The sequence below is a fragment of the Felis catus genome, chromosome A1, assembly GCF_018350175.1.
Source record: "Felis catus isolate Fca126 chromosome A1, F.catus_Fca126_mat1.0, whole genome shotgun sequence".
Classification (NCBI taxonomy): Eukaryota; Metazoa; Chordata; class Mammalia; order Carnivora; family Felidae; genus Felis; species Felis catus.
The window spans coordinates 131,853,259-131,876,788 of record NC_058368.1 but is presented as its reverse complement, the minus strand read 5'-3'; the positions used below and the strand labels follow the sequence as shown (position 1 = coordinate 131,876,788).

Genomic DNA, 23,530 nt, shown 5'->3' with positions numbered 1-23,530 from the left:
AACTCTGCCACACCTAGGCCACTGTGCTGTAGTAACCATTGGGAAAAGCTACCACCTACCTGTCTGCTCATTTTCTTTTACTTCTTAAGTTTATCCACAGGCTTGCACAAGAAGCAATTTTATGTTAATTAGAAAAGGGCACACCCTCTTGGGGAACCTCCTAGGAAATAAACATCTTTTCTTGGCTAAAAGATTAGAAAAGGGCACCCATTCCCTGAGGCTGATGTGGCCCGCTCCAGTGCAGATGGCCTGGAAGTGGCACTCCACCTAGATTCCAACCCAAGTTCACATTCCATGGTGAAGTCCTCTGCACAACTATCTGCAGTAGCCTAGCTTATCATTCACCAACTTAGCAAATGCAGAAAATCAAGTAATGTCATTCCATAAAAATACTCCATTCATCGAGTCAAATATTAAAAAACTTAAAAAGAATCATATCTTAAAACTCTTAAGCTATATCTTAACTCTTGGCATACCAAGGTTCTAGTATTGGAAATAATTCAAGCAGAACTATAGTGTTAAAAGTAGACAGGAAAACTTTATTGCCAGTACTATTTTATTTTATTTTATTTTATTTTATTTTATTTTATTTTATTTTTTGCCAGTACTTCATATTAAAAAGTGATATTTTATGTTTGTTTTGTTTAGTAAGATTTGAAGTGTTTCTCTAAGTGCTATATTAAAAATCACATAGAAGGAAAATTATAGCAACATGTTTTCCTAAGCAATAAATGTCATCACTGAATTTTCAGCAAGGACATTTATCTTTCTAAAATAAAACTGTTGGATACACTAACTAAAGTTAGAATTTTATCTTTTAAATTTGTTTTCTTAAGTGAACATGTCCGTAATCACATTTGTAGACACATGCTATTTTTGTTTTATGCAGTTGTCATTAAGTTTTTAGTATAAACAGGATGTTCTCAAAAATAATACTTCCATTTTTTAATGAACATTCAAAGTGAAACAAATGAAATAAGATAGTAATTAACAATTTAAGTGAAATGTAATAAATTAGCAAACTCATTATCTTAGAAGAGACTATTTCTTTTACTTACAAAATTACTCCCATAATCTACCTACTCCATTTTACGGTCTTGCGGTTGGCAGTATAAACGTGCCTGAAAACAAACCTTCAGGAAAACTAATTAACCTCATCTGACTCAACACCATTTTACTTGGATTTCCTATGCATTTAGAGCACCTAGTCTGTCTGCACCATTTTGTACTTTTTAATGTATTATTTTAAGTAATTTTATGTGTCCAATGTTTTACACAGCATGATTTAGGCAATAATCACATCTGATGTAAAGTACATTCTCTGAAGTCAAGAGAGAGGATGTGGGAGGTGGGAGAGCCAGCATGTTTATGAAGGGCAGTAGTGTCTAATTTTCTCTCTAGGTATACTTGGCTTGTGTCCCCAAACTGTCACCATGGACTGGGTTCATCTCTTCTATTTCAGTGGTGTCATACCTCTTAAAAACATACATCCCCTTAGATACTGTGGTTGTTGTATTTGCTCAATAACCACTGTCAATTACCTGGCATTAATTTTTCATTTTATTTTGGAATATGGCCTGATTGGAAGGAGCTACCAGAAAGTGAGCTGTTCTAAGGCTGTTAAATCAGAAGGCTGGATTGTGTGGCACCAAAGGCACCTAAAAATTTTTTTTTAATGTTTATTCATTTTTGAGAGAGAGAGAGAGAGAGAGAGAGAGAGAGAGAGAGAGAGAGAGAGAACAGGGGAGGGGCAGAGAGAGAGACACACAGAATCCAAAGCAGGCTCCAGGCTCTGAGCTGTCAGCACAGAGCCCATCACAGGGCTTGAACCCACAAACCGCGAGATCATAACCTGAACCGAAGTCAGACGCTTAACCGACTGAGCCACCCAAGGGCCCCTCAAAGGCACTTTAAACTCTATAATCATAGGCCATCAATGGCATCATGTTTTAGAAGCAGTCTCATATGCATTATTTCATCTGACATGACTGACCACAACCCTATTAAGACAGGAAGGGCAGGTATTAATCACATTTTATAGGTGAGGAAACATTTAGAAATGCTGACTTGTTCATATCTCATTTAGAATAAATGATTGTATAATCCTCAACTGTTATTAAATTTAAATAATGTTAATTATATAAAAATTTTATTATAGTGCTAGAAATAAAAATTTTTCTTTAAAAAAAATTTTTTTAATGTTTCTCTATTTTTAAGGGGGGTGGGTGAGAAGGGGCAGAGAAAAGGAGACAGAGGATCCTGAGTCGGCTCCACCCTGGCAGCAAAGAGCCCGATGTAGGGACTGAACCCACGAACCTAGAGATATGACCAGAGCTGAAGTTGAAGGCTTAACTGACTGAGCCACCCAGGCACCCCTAAAATTTCTCATTTTGTCACTAGGTAGATTCATTCCTCTCCCTAAACTACCACCTCATTTACTATAGGGATTTAGTGTTCACTTGCAAGTCATAGAAAGTAAAACATAATTGTCTAATACAGTAACCCCACCAAACCCTCCTACTCATATATCTCCTGTCCAAAAATGTAGAAATCCATTATTCACCCAACCTTGAATCTTTCAAATTGTTTTACTCTAGGTGAAAAAAGATGATCTATGTGTTTCTGTACACTTGAATAAACACAGAAATCAAGCAAAATGAGCTATATTTGCACTTTACTATCCTGGAAAGTATCTTATGATCTGGTCCCAACCTATCTTTCCAGCTTTATTTCCAACGATATCCTCTCCTCTATTCACATAAATTGTTCCTCACTTTTCTCAGTTTCCTCTACTGGAAATTCCCTTCCCCACCCATTTCCTCTTATTCAAACTTTACCCCTTCTTCAAGGCCTAGTATTAATGCTATCTACTTTGCATACATGCAGACTTCCTGATCCGTAATATCAAAATTAATCTCTCCCTTCTCCATGAAGCTACTGTACTTTCTCTGAACTTCTGCTTTATATAGAGTTCATTGTGTACAGATGACTATCTGTTTGGCTCAGCTGAGAGCTTTTTTGTAGGCAGGGGGAGTATCTTTTCTTTATCTTTCTATCCACCACGTGCATATTGTAGATGTTTGGAAGAATGTTTGCTGAATGCAAATTACCTTGCACACAGAACGACTGTTTTGGTCTGGGTTTTCACTGTAACTTATCTGCACTTGGACTATTAAGGCAGTCTTTGGTTGATCTCCTCAACCTGTAGTCTTGTCTCCTTCCAGTTTATTTTCCATGCTACTACTACAATGATCTCTCTAAGACAAAAAGCTAATCATGTCACTTTACAATTTTAAAACTTTTACATTGTTTCCCACCATCTAAAGGACAAAGTCCAGTTTCTAAATATGCCATACAAGGCCCATCTTGATCTGGCCCCAGTTTACTTCTCTAAAACTTTCTACCATAATTCCTGCAGATGTCTGTCCCTGTATACCTAACTTCCCACAACTATCAGGATATCAAACTCTCATCAATCCCTTTGCATGTACTGTCTGTATCCTGGCCCACCATTCTTTATGCCTCATCTCAGGGGAAGTATAAAATGGCAGTTAAATGAACTATATCTGTGTTTAAATCCTGGATTGTCCATTGCTTGGAGAGTAATCTTGGATGAGTTAAACTTTGCAAGTACAGCTGAAGGAAGATTAGAAAGGTGTCTGGCCTCACCATTCTCCCCTTAGTCTCTTTGCAAAACCACTCTATTCATATGCTTTGGTGGGTAACTCTGGCATTTTGTGTAAAATACAAAACTAAGAGCCAGTATTAGACTGTAAGCCCTAGGGTTCCTTGTAGGTAGATGTAATTAGTCAAGTTCCAAATTGAAAAACAGATAAGCTTTAACCTTGTTTTCCTAGCTCCTTATTCACTATATATTAAAATGTGATGTAATAATACATAGAAATTTTAAACCCTTGTCTGCAATGGTGGTCCATGTCAGCAAGGATGCACATTTAACATATTTTCATATATTGCTTGCCTCATATATCTGCGGTGAAATATCTGCTCAGATCTTTTGTCCATTTCTTAAATTGGTTTGTTTTCTTATTGTTGAGTTTTCAGAATTCTTTATATATTCTGGATATGTCTTTTATTAGACATATAATTTGCAACTATTGCTTCCCAGTCTGTGGCTTGTCTTTTCATTCCTTAAAAGCATCTTTTTCAAAGCCAAAATTTTTAATTTTGATATAGTCCAATTTATTAGTGCACTTCACGTCTTTTTGTATCTAAAACTCATTAACATAACCAAGTCCATAAAGATATTCTCCTACGTTTTCTTTTAGAAGCTTAAAAGTTTTACTTTTAAGTCCATGATCCTTTTTTTTTTTCTTTTTAAAGTAAGCTTCACACCCATTGTGGAGCTCAACGTGGGGCTTAAATTCATGACCCTAAGATCAAGAGTTAGATGCTTAACTGAGCCACCCAGGAGCCCCAGTGTCAATGATCCATTTTGAGTTAATTTTTGTATACAGTGTGAGGTAGGTATCAATGTTCATTTTTTTGCACACAGACCTTCAGTTGCTCTAACACCATTTGTTAAAAAGATTATCATTTCTTAATCAAACTGTCTTTGTACTTTGGTCAAGTTATCAGTTGACTATATATGTGAGTCTCTTTCTGGGCTCTGTATTCCGTTCCATTGATACCTCTCTGTATCCATTAGCCATCTATTTTTTTCCTCTGTAAGATTTAATAGGTATGTAATGTTCTAGAGGGTCATAACCAGCATATATTTAAGTATCCTTAGTTCAAGGTATCATAGCTCCAAATAACAATTGCTTTCTGTTCTAAGAATCTGAAACAGAAAGGTAACAGCAACATCAAAAAGTGAACTGAACAGAACCTGGCTGATGTGAAGCGGAACAAGAATGTTGTAACAGGCAATAATACCCTAAGGCTAGGCAACTGCTCTGCCTGGAAACAGAGTTTTCAACCTTAAACAACCCAGATGAGGTGAATCCTTTGGCATAACCTATTTCCATGTCAGATTCATAGCTTTGTAGGGGGTTCAATTGTTTGTATTTTGTTTTAACCTGGCTTAGGTGCCAGATATTAATCAAAAATTCAGCAGCCACAGTGTTCTAAAAAAGAACCATTCACAGGTACATACAGTATGAACTTACAGACATTCTTCAAATGTTACTCTAGAAACTTTTAGCCAAAACAAAGCAAAATTAATTTTCTCATACAGAAACATTCCTTTTATGCTTTTTTGTTGGAATAAAGAGTATTTTATCAGTATTTTGTGAAAATTATGTTAATAGGAGCCTTTCCACATTATAAAAGGCTCTCTATTATCTTAAGACTTTAAGACTCCATGAATCAAAGTGATGCAGACATCCTTCCATCCTAGAGCCACAGCACAAAAGACCCAAAGCAGTGGTGCTGCAATCCTACCATCCTTGGGTTGCAACCCCCTCTGGAGGCCAGGCTGTTAGGTGCTTCATTTTTGTTGCAGGCTGGGCTTACGTACTGTAACAGGTGTTATGTCCCCTTATTCCTACTTAAAATTGTTGCTATTCACTGGCACAGCTTAGAAGCAAAGCTAGCTAGGTTAGAAGAAAGGACTCTCATTTTGTCTCTCTAGAAGAGCATAACCTTGTCTTCTGCAGACATCCGAGCCTAACATTGTAAGAGACAGATAATCTAGATCCAGACTTGCTTTTTAACCTTATTTACTTGTATTCACCTATGCTCCCAACATACAGGAAAAGGTTAAGTGATATGTGTATTCTCATCACTGATTCATTTGCTACAAAAACTACGAGCAAAACCTTTAAATATTGGCTAAAATGTAAACACATTTTGTTCCAAAATTCTTTTCATACTACCCAGCAGAGGTTAAAACAATAAAATGCAGAAAGCATAATTTTTAAAACTCCACTGGAATACTGGTAAATCGTACCTGAGAATATAATAATGAACATAACGCCAAACAATTAAGGCTGGCTAATAACTTTGCAATGTTATCCTGGTCTTCAATTTCTGGGCTACTCTCTAGAAGCATCAGGATCAGACATTCTTACCTTCTATCACACTAAATGTACTTTCACAGGTCAGCTACATATCCTTTTTTCTAGGTGACTGGGCAAGTACATACCTAGTACATCTAAAACCAAGTCTTACCACACAGCAGCAGGATATAAAATAAAAGGACTACGACACTCTAGCCTTTGTATGAGGCCTACATGATATCTTTCTAAACTGTTGGAAGCCAAGCCAAGGGGTTTTCTTTTTAACTCCCTTTAACAAAGACTGTCTTTAAGATATTTCACGTCACTGTCAGTCTTGTGAACAAATAAGCATATCTGGAAATTTCCTATTAATTTGTAATGATTAATAAGACTAAAAAAGTAAGTGCTTATCTAAAAGGAAGAAAAATTAACAGGAAGTCATTATATAATTTTTGAAGTTAAGAAAACATCCTTTTTCACAGAACCAAGAAAATCAAATATGCAGCAAAGGACAAGTCTAATTTCCTATCTGTTAAGAGAGTGTGTGTGTGTGTGTGTGTGTGTGTGTGTGTGTGTGTGTGTGTATAAGTGAAAATACAAATTAAAGAGAAAGGATTTGGTACTTAAGCTCATATGCCAATTAATCTACCTTTAACCACAAGAAAAGTGCTTTTCAGTAGGAAGAGAGACCTACCCATGATCATGTAATAAATTTGAGACTGTTTAAATAAGATAATTCTTTAAAGAAGCAGCTAAGTCAATACCATAAATTTGAAAACAGAAAGCAGACTAGTTGACATGACAAAATTAGCAGTTAGCAATAGCAGGAAAATGCATTAAGGATCTTTAAAATAAAGGAAAAATTTAAGTGAGTGAAAGTAACAAATCAAATATAAAATAATATTAAAAATCTAGTAAGCTACTTTTATACTTCAAAATAATAATGGAAATCCTATTTATAACATTCACATAGGTGCATTTAGTTTTTACTTATTTTTTTAATGTTTATTTATTTATTTTTTTTATTTGATAGAGAATGCAAGCATGGGAAGGGGCAGAGAGAGAGGGAGAAAGGATATAAAGTGGGCTCTGCACTGACAGCAGCAAGCCCAATGCGGGGCTCGAACTCACAAACCACAAGAATATGACCTGAGCCGAAGTCGGGTGCTCAACTAACTGACCCATCCTGGTGCCCCCATGTAGGTGCATTTAAATAGTAAACACATTGAAATCAACATGAATACACATATATATTGAATGAACTAATAATACACAGAGTGTAGCAATATCTAAACAATAAGACTAAGGAGAGAAGAGGGATCAAATATTACTAACATATCAAAGTTGGCAAAAAGGTAGGAAAGAACTGTAATGAATTCTGTGAGATTCCTCTCCAAAGTAGGTCATTACCAAATAATTTATATTGTGTCTACTTTTAAAAAGACAAGCTTAAATAAAGGCAAAGATTCAATAAGGTGAACAAAAGAGAACAAAATCCACTCATTTAGATTAATGTTGATGAAACACTAAGGCAATCGTTCTTAAAAAAAGTTATAGAACTTGTAGAAAACTGATTTTGGCTGGCAGAATGGACCCACTTACTTTATCTTCCTAGAATAGAGTGACCTTGTCTTCTACAAACATCTGAGCCTAGCACTGAAAAAAGACAAATAATCTGGATCCAAACTTAATTTTTAACCTTATTTACCTTTATTCACCTATGCTCCCAACATTTAGGAAAAGGTTACGTAACATGTATATTTTCAACACTAATTATTTGGCTACAAAAACTATGAGAAAATCACATGCTAGACTTGCTGAATGATTTTTTCTTTGTGTTTTCATTTTTTGAGGGGGGTGGGTCCTACCACATGCATTTTGTAAAAGCCAAACAAAGTTTAAAAATTTGTCTTTAGGTTATTCGAATACGCACTCTTGGTAGGCATGGAGGGAGTTATTTAATTTAATTAATTATTAATTAATTAAAGTTTATTTACTTAGAGAAAGAGAGAGAGAGCATTAGTCGGGGAGGAGAGAGAGAGGGAGAGTAAGAATCCCAAGCAGGTTTGCACTGGCAGCGCAGAGCCCAATGTGGGGTTCGACCTCATGAACCATGGTATCATGACCTAAGCCAAAACCAAAAGTCAAAGGCTCGACCTACTGAGCCACCAAGGCACCCCTGGAGGGAGTTATTTTAAATAGTGTGGTCTGTAAAGATGTTTGTTTGAGCAAAGAACTGCATGAAGAGAAGGAATGGTTACTAAGACTATCTTAGAGAGGAAACTTTCAAGCTGAGGTAACTCAGAGTGCACAGGCCTGAAAAAGGAATGAGCTTGGCATGTCTGTGAAACAGCAAGAAGAACAGTATGCTGCCTTTGAAGTGAGCCACTAGAGTAAGGTAAATAGCTTGGCCAAAGTGTGTAAGAAAGCGGAGGGTGTGAGGACCAGAGCACAGAGTACAGGGGTTGCCTTTTTTAGAAAGAAGCATAGAAATTCCGATGCAGATGGGTAGATTGGTGGCGGGCAAATGAGGACTTTCTCTCACTGGTTCAGTTTCCGTAATGAAATAAGAAGCAAGGTGATCAGCCAAAAGTGAGAAGAGTAGTGAAGCTGTTGGGTGTCAATAATTAATATGATTCTCCTCTAGGAACAACAAGAAAACCAACTAAGAAACCTATTAAAAACAATGAAGCAGCTATTCATTTCCTCTCTGCCTACATCCCCATATAGGGAATCTACCCTACTCCTAGCCGTGGAAGAAATAGCCTTATTCTATCAGTTAGGTTCAGGTTCTGCTACACTTAATAGAAACTCCAATAACGTGACTTAGATAACTTGAAGGTTCTTTTATCCCACACAGAAAAACTCCAGAGATAGGCAATCCAAGTTGGAATTGTGGTTCCATGAGGATTTTAAGGCCCCAGGCTCTTTCAATCTCTCTGTTTTGCTAAGGCTAGCCCCCTCCCTCTTTCCTTTAGAAAAGACTGCCTGAGAGTCAGATACACTTCTGTTTCATTTCATCAGCAAGAATTCGGTCACAAGGCCTTGCCCGGCTACAAAGAAGTATGGTGAATGTCATCTGATGAGGCGGTCAAGAGTCCATCTAAATATTTGGGTTCTCATTACTAAATAAGTAGGGTAGTGGAAGATGGAGGGACATAGCATCTCTGTCACACCTGCATATCTCATGGCTTTCTAAGAGCCCCTCCACCATCACTGTCCCCACCAATGACATAACTCAATGGATGGCTAACCCAAGCCAAGGCAGTAAGATTCTCTCTCTGAGAAGTCAGGCTTTGGGACACAGAAATCTAAGCAATTACTTCTGAAGGGCTGAACTGCAGGAGACAACAGGCAAGAGCCCTACTGAGAAAACACAAGATTGTAGAAGAGAACAAATGAACAGACAAAAGGAGAGTTGAGAACGCAGAAGGAGAGAAACATAAGTTTGTGACAACAGCCATTCCTGTCAGGCCTGTATGCAATTCTTTTATTTGGATTCTGTGCAACTCTTCTATTCTTTTATGCAGAAATCCCTTTAGTTTATTTATATGTAAAATCACTTTATAGAAAAATATGAGTTTTTGAGTAGGTTTCTATTCCCCACAACCAAAGGATCCTTAAGATAGCTAATAAAAAAATTATGATTTAATATTATGTGCACATGAAGTATTTCTGTATCTTTGGTGAAACTTGTGGAAGATACTCATCATGTTCTTCTGCACCCCTTTTGGACACATGGGTAAGATAGAATTTCCTTTAGAATTTTGTATTTTTTAAAAAGCATATAATAATTAGAAATTGATATCCTTCTTTTTTAAATTCAGATAATGGCAGTTAAGTAATGTTTGTCTTTTTCTGTCCTACCAGGAAGACAATGACTAGATTTATTACACAATTACAAGTATTTATAGCAATTCCTGGTTACAGGACAAAGCCTGGAGGAGATTTCATTATTGTTTCTAAGCATTTACTGCTCTACCTTGTAAAACGTTTCTATTTCACCACAGAGCCACCAGGCTTGGCCACATCACTTGTTCTCACCAACAAAATGGTGAGGTGATAGATGCCACATCTAAGTAGAAGCTTTAAGAGTTAGCATATGATTCCATCGTCCCTCTTTTTCCTCTGCCGTGCCTCTCGGCCAGAGACTTTTCCTTCATCTTGGACCCTTCAATGTAAGTGATATGCAGCAGATCCACAGATCATGCCAGGATGTAGCCAGAACAAAAGAACAAACATTAGTTTTAAACCACTGAGATTTTGGGATTGTTTGTTATCATAGCATAACCTAACTTAAGCTGACTAATAAAAGAGGCAATTCAGTGTGTTTATGGGCAGGACACTGAGGTAGATCAGAAAGGACAAAAGGACAAAAATGTCTGAGGGGACCACTAGGGACATCCAGGATTCCTGTCTCAATACCTATCACCACCACTCAGCCAGTTATCTAAGCCACAAGCCTAGGAGTCATCTGGAATATATCTTTCTCCTTTGGGTCTCCTATATCCAAATCTTTTGCTTCCTTATCATCTAAATCCATCCCCATAGATACTACTTTAGTGGATTAACCCTTATTACCTCTTCCTTGGACTAATAATCTACTAATGTGTCTTTGTGTTTTGATCTCCTTCTTCCAGCCCATCCCCTACACTTATGTAGAATAATATTTCTAACATGATGTCATACCTTTGCTAGAAACATTCGATGTGAGAGTTTCACTTCAGCTGGACACAAGTAAGCTGGCCCCGGCCAACTGTTCTCTGGGCTCTGGAGGGGCTGTCAGACCATTAACAGGTTCAAGCACCAGCTTTGCCACTTTCTACACACAAATCACTTAACCTCTTTAAGTGCAGTGGTTTTTGTTTGTTTGTTTGTTTGTTTTTGTAAAACGGGAATCATAATACAGACTATATCTTGCAGCTTTGTTGTAGAGGTTAAATTCGAGAAATAAATTGATCTGGCAAATCAGTGGTCTGGTCACACTGTAGAACAAGAAATATTTGTGGAATAACAAAACGATTCTCTGGCTCCAGCACCTATGAACACTTCACAGCCCTTATCTGTTCATACAGCTGTCTCTACTAGACACTAAGCAACTTGTGAAGAAACTCGGACTTACTAATCTGAGCATCCTGGGACCTAGCACAGTGCTTGGTACAAAGGAGAAACTCAAAATAATGTGCAAAAGTGAAGCCATACCTGAAAGGTGGTAAAATCTCTGAACACTTTGGGGGGAAAGGATACAAAGAGTAAAACTAGAGAAAAAAAAGACGGGAGGAAAAAATAAAATCACTAACTCTAAGTTTCCCTCAGGCCCTTGTGCAACTTCATGTGTTTTTAACTTTGTGCTCAACAAAGATCTTTGCATCTTGAGTGGCCTCTTTCTTCTGTATTTTGCCAATTTAATTGATAGGTGAATTCACAATGTATAGACAAAGAAAGTAGGAAGGCAATGAATTTCACAACTCTTCAATGTGACTAGATTTGTTCCAGGGTAGAGAATACTTCCTCAAATGCTTGAATAACTTAAGAAATGTTTTTCTGCACATAATCTCAACGCTACATTTCAAATATACAACTCCGTTCTCCAAAAACAAGTGATACTACCAGATCAATAGAATGTAACTCTCAAGCATAATACAAATCAATACATTCTAAAGAGATGCAAATGCTTTTTCTCCATTTTGACAGGAGAATCTCCCCCATGTGGGCATTTCACTGCTTCCTGTCTTCCATTTGAAATCTAATTGTAAAAACAGTAGGGTTGTCAAATTTCTGAAGTATATAATTGAAGTTCAAGGATTTTGTTTGTTTGTTTTATTTTGAAGGTGATTCCTTGGATATGGATTAAGGTTCTCAATGAACTAACTGGGCATTTTAAAAGTGTTTTTTTAGGGGCGCCTGGGTGGCGCAGTCGGTTAAGCGTCCGACTTCAGCCAGGTCACGATCTCGCGGTCCGTGAGTTCGAGCCCCGCGTCAGGCTCTGGGCTGATGGCTCAGAGCCTGGAGCCTGTTTCCGATTCTGTGTCTCCCTCTCTCTCTGGCCCTCCCCCGTTCATGCTCTGTTTCTCTCTGTCCCAAAAATAAATAAACGTTGAAAAAAAAATTAAAAAAAAAAAATAAAAGTGTTTTTTTTAGTTCAAACAGCCCAAGAAACAGTTTTGTTCAAAATATCCAAAAATCCTTGCTATAAAGACCCAAACAGAAGAAAAGTAGAAGCTTGCCAGAAATGCCAAATGATGGTATGGTTTACATTATAATTTTTACTATTCCAAAATTTTAAATGTAACAGATAAAGGCAGTAAAATAAACCATCTAGTCTACACTGGGGTATTATACAACACTAATTTCAAGGATTGGACTTAATGCTAAAATATTATTTCTTTCCAATAGTGGCTCCAAAAAATGGTTTATCTTTCTAGCATTAGGGTATAATTTATGAAATTGATGACATTTGTCCATTCTTGATCTACAAAAATGGCAATTGGACATTCAACTCTTTTTTTTCAATGTTAATTTATTTTTGAGAGAGAGAGAGAGACAGTGTGAGTGGGGAGAGGGGCAGAGAGAGAGAGAGAGAGAGAGAGACAGAATCCCATCAGCACAGAGCCTGATGTAGGGCTCAAACCCACGAGCCATGAGATCATAACCTGAGCAGAAGTCGGACGCTTAACCGACTGAGCCACCCTAGTGCCCCACATTCAACTATTTTTTGACCTGGTATTTTGAACTTTCCCAGAAATATATATTGCCTACCTAACATCTATAATAATTTGTAGACACGTCTATTAGGGCACTCGACATACTAAATTGTAATTAATTGTTTATAATTGCACTCATATACTACATTTTGAACATGTGCCTTTATTTTCATGTTCCTGGAGTCTAGCACTGTCTGGCACATAGCAGTTCTTGCAGCATCTGGCTACAACAGTAACATATGTTTGAGAGTAGAATGACTGCTTAGGAAAGAACATATACAAAATAAAAAGCAAGTTCTAGTACAAGTTAGCATGCAAACTTCATTAAAATTGGGACTGCTCCATAGCTTAGTCATCTGATATTCCATACCAAAGAGATAATACCTGCAAATTTTCTTTATTCAGAGACCAAGTTACCCACGGTATATATCTCGCATTTCTTTCTCTTCCCCTTTTTATTTTATTTTATTTTTTTTTCAACGTTTTTTATTTATTTTTGGGACAGAGAGAGACAGAGCATGAACGGGGGAGGGCCAGAGAGAGAGGGAGACACAGAATCAGAAACAGGCTCCAGGTTCTGAGCCATCAGCCCAGAGCCTGACACGGGGCTCAAACTCACGGACCGTGAGATCGTGACCTGGCTGAAGTCGGACGCTTAACCGACTGCGCCACCCAGGCGCCCCACTCTTCCTCTTTTTAAATGTCTGCTTCAGTAGACATCTCAGAGCAAACGAAGGTAAACAGAAGCAGAATGGTCTAAATGGTTAATGCAGTCCTTGCTTGTAAATGTTCTGTTGAACAGAAGAGGGGGACTTCTCAGAGATGATGATTCTAATGGTTAAAAAAGGGTTGTTAAAAGGTCTGCGGATTTCAATCTGTTATTGTATTATCTTTTAAAATTTGTAATATAATTTAAAAATGCATACTATCTTCTAAATGTTTGAAATTTAAATTTGGTATTATCTTTTTGAATCTGGACTTCCTGTGACTGATCATATTGAGACTCAGATCCCCAAGGCTGAGAGAAAGCTCACAAATGTTTTTGAGAAGCTAGAAACAATGGGAAGTTAAGAAATCCTAGTAACATATGTCAAACCCAACAAAGAGAGACTGGAGAGGCTACAATTGGCACCATCTAATTTGGGTGTTCACCCAGGCCTCGGGGAGTATACTCAGGAGGTATTTACGACTATATTACCCCTTGCCTCGTAACTTAAAGTTCAATCCAACTCATTAGGTCTTCCATCCCAACTTCAATATCCATATCTAAATTCCTGGCACTATCATAATAATGATATTTCATATTCAGTCAACCTAACATAAGTCATAACTAAAACACAAATACGACTTAACTTTACCAATAAGAGAGTTGTTTTAAGACAAAGGTCAACTAAATATCATGGGTCAACAGAACACAGCTGATCAAACCAGAACCTGTTCAAACATCAAAACTAATACCACTCTGGTTAACCTTGAAATATTTCTATCAAATGTTTAATGATTATAATTTGAGGGTATGTGTCAGTATTTTTTTGATTCATATTTCAATGTAATGAAAATAATTTAGAAGAGTAATCACAATATAATTACATTTGATAGAAATTACACAAAGACAGAATTTCTATAATGATTATAATCCCATCACAACAAACCAACGATTTCTAACTATTTGGTCTGCTTGTTACGTCTGATTTTATCCTTTGGTCTTTTATTATGAATCCCTACACAGATGTTAAAAAATAGGGCAGACAGCTGAATTTGGTTTATAGGATTAACTTGCAGCAGTTGAGCTCCACCTACAGGCAAAATAATTCTTTACAATCAACTTTAAAATAGGACGTTCCAAAAGACCAGCGCCAATTAAGCCCAAACTTAAAATTAACCTTAGGTGCTCAGTAGAATAACCTGGAGTGCTTTTTTTTTTATTTATTTTATTTTATTTTATTTTATTTTATTTTATTTTATTTTATTTTATTTTATTTTATTTTATTTTATTTTATTTTGTTTTGTTTTATTTTGTTTTATTTTATTTATTATTTTTTTTTTCCTAGAGTGCTTTTTTAACCTTAGGATGCCGTACCAAAATTTCTGACAGACTTAGTCAGGGGTGGGGCCTATTCTTAGGTGACCTCAATGTACTGAAAAGGTTGAAAGACACTGATTTAAATCTTTACCAGCACATATCTTTTTAAAACATCAGAAATAATTAAATATCATATTTTATTCCTTATAAAATTATTTCAGTCCCAGTATATCGACCCTTTTATTTTTTTAACATAACACTAACTTGAGAGTTACTATAGTGAAGCTGCTATAACTAACTAATAATTTTGGACTTTTTTTGTACGCAAAATAAGTGTTCATGAGACAAATGTGGAAATTTCTAAGTAAGAGTGAAAAACTGTATTTTCCCTTTGAAATCCTGTACTGTCTTCTCTATCCCAACCTCCTTATTTTTCTTTTATTTCTCTTTGAGGGCAGGAGAGGTAAGATGAAGGAGGGAGAGAGGAGGATGTCAATATTGAAAATCTGGGGGAAGAGGGAAACAGTTAAAAATAGATGTTTTGGTGTTTTCACTATTTATTAAGGCAAATTTTGCCAAATAAGCTTTATTTAGTACTTAAAGAAAAGTCAGCTCTGCTAAATTATAAGTTATATTAATTACAGGGTGTATAAATATTGCAACTTGTATTAAAGCCAGTAAGACAGGAGAATTGAGGACTTAAGCACTTAAGCATAACAACTATTTGTTTCATCTGTTAAAAATTCAAAATGCATTTTTTGTCACATTATAAGCCTAACCTGTACCATATTCATAGTTCTTAAAAATTAGAAAATGCATGTTTTGAATGAAAATGAGAGAGAAAAAGCATCCTTGATTGTATGTATAATCTGACTTAAGGTTACAGACTTGATATGATATATAAGCTCATATATGATCACTAAAACATTGTCAATAGTTGCCCAATGTTAATCTACTATATTTAAGTACGATTTCTGAATATAAGGGTTTATTACCATCAGTGGAGATTGCTGACAATTACTTTTCAGGTTACATGAAGGAAAAAATTTAGGAACCAAAGCAGTGCCAATAGGGAAATGCCTTTTATTTTTAAGTTTTTCTATATGAAGTGGAGAAACATAGCAGAAAAATAAGAATGTTGCTGGGGTTCCTGGGAGGCTGAGTCAGCTAAGCATCCAACTCTTGGTTTTGGCTCAGGTCATGATCTCACAGTGCTATGAGTTCCAGCCCCACATCGGGCTCTGTGCTGACAGTGTGGAGCCTGCTTGGGATTCTCTCTTTCTCTCTCTCTCTCTCTGCCCCTCCCCTGCTCACTCTCTCTGTCTCTCTCTCTCAAAATAAATACACTTAAAAAAAAATAAGAATGTTGTTTATATGTAGTTACACCCATCTTATCCCCAAATGTAGGCGATCCAAAGAAAACATTTTTAAGGCAGTATTATTTAAAATGTATACCATAAAGTTGAATAATAAAATCACAAAGGAGAGTTTTTCAGTTAAGTTGAATTTCAGAATATAGTGTTGAGTCACAAAATTTAACAACTCTTCACTATCAGACATGTGCTGAAATTTCTTTTCTGACAGAGATTAGGAGGGGTATATGGTATAAATCAGAATTGAAAAGATACTTAAGAATTTTTTCAGGCCCGCACACTTTCATAACCAGTTGTGACATATTTTACTCACCTAAATCTAAGGACTTGGCTTTTCATTCTATATGTTACTCTACTGCTTGCATTGGTATTAGACAAACACGGCCTTCTGCATCTAACTAATATATTGCTTGCCCCACATATAGAAATTTGTAGGGGCTTTTAAAGAAGAGATTAGAGAGAAAATGAAGAGGAATTTGACTCGAGGGACCATTGCTGTAAGTACTTTAAAACTGTATGTTAGGTCCCCAAACAGGCTAACACACAACTGGCATATCTATCAAACATTATGAAAATAGTGTTCTGAAAAAGAAGTGGAAGAGAGGACTCAATACTAATTTAGAGTGAAGGAGAGAAAGACAACTGACACCAGGAAGCACCATAACTGACTCACCTGCGGGTAACCAACTTCTTCACTTCTCCCTCTCCAGTGGACTTCACATTTGCACCGGTGTCCTTTTTTAATTTTTTTGCAATCCTCTCTCTCATCAGGTTCTTCCCATCACCATCAATATATTCATCAGGCTCTGCACCTTCATATTCTCCATCCTGTAGAATTTGAAATGCAGTATTTGCTAGGCATCCCACATCCCCTTACACCACCAGAGATCCATCTCCGACTCTCCACATTGCATTTTAAGCCAGTTTTGTTTTTTTATTTTAAATTAGTAAGGACTTGAAGCATTTGCTACAGGCAGGAATACCCGTATGGTCTGCTGTAGGCCAACTACATCAGTATGGGATACCTGAGTAAGGAGTGTTTGCTCCCTTCACACACAGCCCCTCCGTGCAGCACAGGCCGTGCTCCCTCTGTATCACCCAGGGTATTGTGTTGTCCACATTCCTGTTCTTTCCCAGGGGAAATGTAACTTCTGCAGGCAGTTGGCCAGCATAACGACCTCAACCAGAGATTAATTCAAGTAGATGAGGAGAAGGTGGAGAAGCTTAGATTTCTTACTCTAATTGAAGTCACAGCAATTACTCCCCTTCTCAGAATCCTCCAGGGGACCCTCAACTCACTCAGGACCCTGTACAGTCTGTACTCCCTGACACAATCTCCTACAACTCCAGGCTGGCAACACCAGTCAGCTTTAGCGCTGGCGTTCTCTCCATTCAGAAACACCCAAATTCTATGCACCTGCACTGCTTGCTCTTACACCTCCTTTAGGTCTTTTTTATAATCAGCTTTAATAGCCAATACAATTAATAAAGATCGCTATAGTCTTGAACGAGAATCTTCTGAATTGTGTACATTAAGGAATACTGCTATAAATGACTGATCTAAGCATTTTCCCATACGTTGTGTAGGATGCCCACGCATCAACATTTAAACTTTTGTTTAAAACACTTTTTTTTTATGTTTACATATTTTTGAGAGAGTGAGAGACAGACTGTGAGCAGAGAAGGGGCAGAGAGGGAGACACAGAATCTGAAGCAGGATCCAAGTTCTGAGCTGTCAGAACAGAGCCCAACGCGGGGCTCAAACTCACGAACCGTGAGATCATGACCTAAGCCGAAGTCGGACACTTAACCGACTGAGCCACCCAGGCACCCCAACATTTAAACTTTTAACACAATTAAATAAAATCAATGACATATGAATTTTGAGTATTCTAGTAGTGAGAGGGAGAAAAATGGGCTAGAAATTCATATACGTATGATTTCAGTTTGTAGGGACATACACATCTACATGCACACTTGGAAGGAAATACTTCAATCAAAATAAATGATTTACTTTTCAGATCTTTAAAATTTTGTTAATTGTTCAAACTATATTTATAGTAAGATTAATACTCACATTAGCTGAATCTCCTGCTGCATCACCTTTTTCGCTACAAAAAAAAATGAAAGCAAGTAAAGTTTACCTTCAAAATGAAACTAATAAAATTATTCACTAATCAAAATTTAGAATATTTTGCTGGGATTAACAGTTCAAAACATAGGAATTTCAGGATGGCATTGTAGAGCAACAGAAACATTCTAAAAGAGATTCATTTTTACAAATAGAATAATAAGTATGCCCGATTAGCGCATATACAAATTCACTAGAATTAACAGAAAAAAGCAAATAACAACCAATAGTGATATTTTTATGAACAGAGGAGTTGAGAAAACAATTTCTTCCATTGGCTTGACATATTCTGGCTGAAAAGGCCAAATCCTTAAACTACCAGGATATTAAGAAAAGATTTTTTTGAAATAGAATTTTGTAACACAAGCTAAATTCAGTACAATAGTGTTTTAATCCCCATTTGAGACATTGTCCCAATATCATGTGCAGTTGTATTTAACAGTAATACATCCTCCCTTCTCAGAGAGAAGCAACAAAGATAGAGAGTTTTCTGTTAACTCCTAAAATATGTCAGAAAAAAATACTCAATGAATTGGTCTAAAATACAGTGACTTCACAAAACTTTTCAACTCTGATTTGTCTACTCATCATACCAACTGGTACAAAATGCTTCAAAGCAACTTTGAATTAAACATTAAACTTAAAAAAAAAAAAAAGCAAACAGTTTCCTATTCAAACTATCCCAAGATTTAAAAGTTTAGCACTTAATTTTAAATTTAATTAGTTCAACAGAGATAGATAGTAAGATGAGTGTAAGAGGCCAGTGTGCTTCCCTCCATTATGCTAGAACCTCTACTATCTCCATCACCAAAATGCTTTTGTTTTTTGTCTGAGTGGAAAAAATTGGATTTAAGAGAACAGAGCATTTTGTCACAAAAGCAGCGAGAAAATATCTGAGCCAGAAAATAAGGATTTGAGATCACATTGGTAGCATACTAACCTTCCAACAGCTGGCACAGAACTGAGATGGGGATCATCCTTAAGCAAGTCATGACTACTTTTGCTTTTTCCCTTCATGCTCTAGGAATAAATATATGATATAATCATAAGTGAGGAAGAAATAAAATAGTCTTCCAAAAGGGCAAGTTAACAAATTTACATAAAATCTAGTACTGCTGTAATGTGGCTAGCAAAAGATATATGTTCCTGAAATTTTCAGCATAAATTAAAGCTTTATAAGTAAGAAGCTAACTCTTGCATTGACAGAAAATATTATTTTAAAAACACCTTTTCTTCCAAAAAATGATACATCCTTCAAAATAAGTTACCACAGAACTGCACATATACATGTATTGTTTCTCTGAAGAACCCGATCACATTCTCTGACCTTTAGCACAGAACCAGAGTTAATAGTTGAAAAATAAAGATCTCATAGGCCACTTAATCTAGTCTCTCACCCAAAGCAGGAATCTCCTTGACATCACTGCTGACTAACCAGTATCTCAACACCTGAAAGGAGCTTACAACCACACCACACACACACACACCCCACCCTTTTTAAATTCTTCTAGTCTTCTCTTCTTGGACAGTTCTCTTTCTAATTGGAGGGGAAAAAAATCCACGTGCAATTTCTAACCATCCAACCAGTCCTAGTTTTACCTTCTAGAACTAAAACAAACTACAAGCAATGTCTGCTATTAGGTATAGTGAATAGAGTACAGTTTAAATACAAAGAGATTGGTAGGTATAATAATGACCCCCTACAGATGTCCACATCCTAGTCCTCAAAGCCTGTGAATATGTTACCTGACATGGCAAAAGGGACTTTGTGGATAAATTAAGGATTCTGAGATGGGGAGATTATCCTGGTCTATCAGGGTACATCCAATGTAATCACAAGAGTCCTTACAAGTGAAAGAGGGAGGCAGTAGAGTCCATCCCATAATGATAAAGCATGAGAAAGACTCTACGGGCTATTGTTGGCTTTGAAGCTAGAGGAAGCGGCCACAAGACAAGAAATGCAAATGAGCTCTAAAGGTGGAAAAGTGAAGGGAAGAGATTCTTCCCAGAACCTCCAGAAGGAAGGAAGCCCGGCCAATACCCCAGTATGTAGCCCAGGGAAACCTGTTTTGGACCTGTGACCCCAGAAATGTACCATATAAAATCTGTTTTGCTTCAGACCACTAAATTGATAGTCATTAGTTACAGCAGAAATATGAGATGAATACAAATATATTAACATCTTTTTAAAACTAGTTAAGTATAAACAACTAGGACAAGTAAAGTTTAATACAATTTAATCAGGCCAGAACAGTTTGTAAATTAGACTGTTCAACATTTCTGACAACTTCTGTGCAAAAGGCCTGGCAGCAGTCTTCATGCTGTGTGTACCCCCAGATCCAAGCTTTTGGGAGACTTTAATTTCTTGGAATAAATGAGAATAGGACAAAGCATTCTTATTTTATTCTCAAAAGTGGTATATTTGTCCATCCATGTAACTTTTTATGGGTGAGAAAAAGAGTCTTTTTATAACTTGGGATTTGAGGTAAAAATGTTAGCATATCTTGCAGTGAGAGAAATGCTATGTGTATCACTGTGAATGTGGCACAGTTTACTATTTTTTAAATCTAGCTATTGAGATACCTTTATAATGAAACTACCACTTAACTTGCCTCATTGAAAACCGCTTGTTTGATTGTAGACTTTCACATGAAAAATATTTTCTGACATCTGTTTTTATTTTTTTTTAATTGTTTTTTTTTTCAACGTTTTTATTTATTTTTGGGACAGAGAGAGACAGAGCATGAACGGGGGAGGGACAGAGAGAGAGAGGGAGACACAGAATCGGAAACAGGCTCCAGGCTCTGAGCCATCAGCCCAGAGCCTGACGCGGGGCTCGAACTCACGGACCGCGAGATCGTGACCTGGCTGAAGTCGGACGCTTAACCGACTGCGCCACCCAGGCGCCCCATGACATCTGTTTTTAAATTAGACACAAAGATTTGGGAGTAAACTTTAAACCAGTACGGACAGTTGAATAAAACTATTATTTAAGAAAGCAAAACAAAGGCAGGGATCCTCCAGATAAAAACTCTCCAAATGTTTGAAGCCTAGGACCACATTTTCACTTAGTTTTTACATCTTCAAAGTATATCCAGCTCGTCAAGCATTCTCCATGTGCAATGGTTTTTGGCTTCATCCCCATCCTCCGCAAGATCCTCCCTTCCTCTGAATGCATCTGGTTTGTCAGTATCCTTCTTAAATGTGTTCTGAACTGAACAAAATGCTGCAAATGTGATCCCCCCAAATGCAAAGAATGTTAAATTCCTTATTCAGAGACCTTACTCTTCATAATTCAACTAGGACTTATGGCCTATAAAGTCTTATACCTATTCAGCTGATTGCATTAAGTTCAAGTACAGAATTTACATGTACTCCTATTCCACTTTAACTTCCTAGTTCAAATAATCATGCACAGGTTGACAACAAAGCACTCTTTGGGCAGAAGTATTCAATCAACTATAAACCCATCTGACTATAATATCTCCCAGATCGCATTTCCTCGTGTTGTCCACAAGACTCTGACAGCATGCTTTCCAGAACTCAAGATATGTTATTATGGCATCCTCCTATCATGCAATCCTATCAAAAAGGAAATGAAGTCAGTCTGGCAAGTCACTTAACTAGAGTCTCAGTTTCCTCATCTATAAAGGAAGGAAGTTGGACTAGATCCCTTTGAGCTGTAAAATTCTATTATTCTAAAAGAGATTTTATCAGGTAGTAGAAAGATACTGAAATAAATAATGAAGGAAAGCTAACCCATGTGGGAGAGGTACTTTGTCAGGAATAAATGAGTGGGGTGAAGTTGTCTCTGTAATCCCACACTGATAATCCATAAACCAGAGGGGTTCTATCTTATTTCTACTTTCACATAAAGTAAAACCCCAAAGCCCCAGTTCAGACTTCAGCATTATTAACTTGTGATGTTAGACAGGTTCTGGAATAAAGCTTAACACACTGTGGAGTCAATGAACTTGATAAGCAAATGAATAATGAAACAATTATTTTCAAGACTTCTAGAAATATTTAATTTCATCCATCCGGTGAAACTGAAAATTGTTCTTGGTCATTGTAAAAGACACTTACTTGACTTTGGTTCTAATTATTACATACATTTAAAAACAGTAAGTCTTACTTTTATCTATTGGTCATACTTTTCCAATATTCAGGCTAGCATTCATTTTTCTTAGCAAGGTCTCATTTAACCCCAAAGGTAAACTGTATTGGAACAGTTCTCAAAGTCTGAAGAATAGTACAAAAGGAAAATATATAAAATATACTTCCATTTTTTTTTTTTTTTTGGCTCTGGAGTTTGTCTCATGCCCTCTAGAGAATTTCCTTTCCTCTAAGTCAACAACCTGCAATGATTTTTTACTGTTGTTGTATTTTCTCAAACTAAACTTATTCATGTCTCCATTATATAAACAGACCAAATAGCTAAATTCAGTAAGCCAAAGATTCTGCACAGTGTGCCGAGACCCATTCACATGTGGAGAATGGGTTGTTGGTGTGTCATGATGTACAGGATGCCCTTCAAGGCTGCTCAAGCTATGATCCAGGAGTCCCAGGGAGTGCTCAGTAAGAGCACTAGGGCAGTTGTGTGGAGTTAAGGCTTCCAACCCCAAATTGTTGGTGAAGTTTTTTGCCAACCCAACCCTCTAGACTGCTTTAACATGAGGGCAGCAGCATCTGAATAATAATCACAATCATATTAGAGACTGTTTGATATTCTTTAGCTCTCTGAGAATATAATACAGATTATAACATAGAGTATACTGTTTAAGACATTTGACTTTCAAAAACATTTTCCAAGACTGCATATTGTATCGAAGTAATGACTACCCACGTCCTTATTTCACAATCTAAATGGTTCAGAGTATTTTCATGTTACAAGGAGGAGATGTAAGGCTCGGAGAGACTAAGTAAAGGTCACAAAGTATCAGTGGAAAGCAAAGTGCCAATATGAGTGTGTATGATCCCAAATCCATGCTATGTCTACTCCAACCTACTGTCACTCAAAGATGACACAGTTTACCATCAAAGAGCCCACAGCCCAGGACTCTACACACTTAATATGGAAGAAAGAAAAGGGTATAATGTTTGAGTAGTATACAGTGAGAACACAGTCACATATTTCTTGTGTAATAAAACAAAATGGATGTTATTAAAAGGAAAATGTTAACTGTCACAAGAGAAGCAAAGGTTAGATCAGAAAAAGAAACAATTAAGAAAAGACATTTAGAAAGATGGTATTTTAGGTGTTGAAAATAAGTGTGACTTTGACATCCAGAATGGGATAGGACTTCAGGCAGGTGAAAAACGTGAACAAAGACACACAGAAA

General features: G+C 36.8%; 1 protein-coding gene across 5 annotated transcripts in view; it reads right to left on the bottom strand.

The window, feature by feature from the left end:
- Positions 1-23,530, bottom strand: part of CWC27 (CWC27 spliceosome associated cyclophilin) — a 192,830-nt gene that overhangs the window by 142,784 nt on the left and 26,516 nt on the right. For all 5 annotated transcript variants that reach the window (XM_003981012.6, XM_023257015.2, XR_002159717.3 and 2 more), the window contains exons 8-10: positions 19,129-19,208; positions 18,135-18,168; positions 16,731-16,885 (exon numbers count right to left, since the gene is read on the bottom strand). In XM_003981012.6, the coding sequence (XP_003981061.3) occupies positions 16,731-16,885; positions 18,135-18,168; positions 19,129-19,208 (269 nt within the window). The remainder of the gene's footprint in view (positions 1-16,730; positions 16,886-18,134; positions 18,169-19,128; positions 19,209-23,530) is intronic.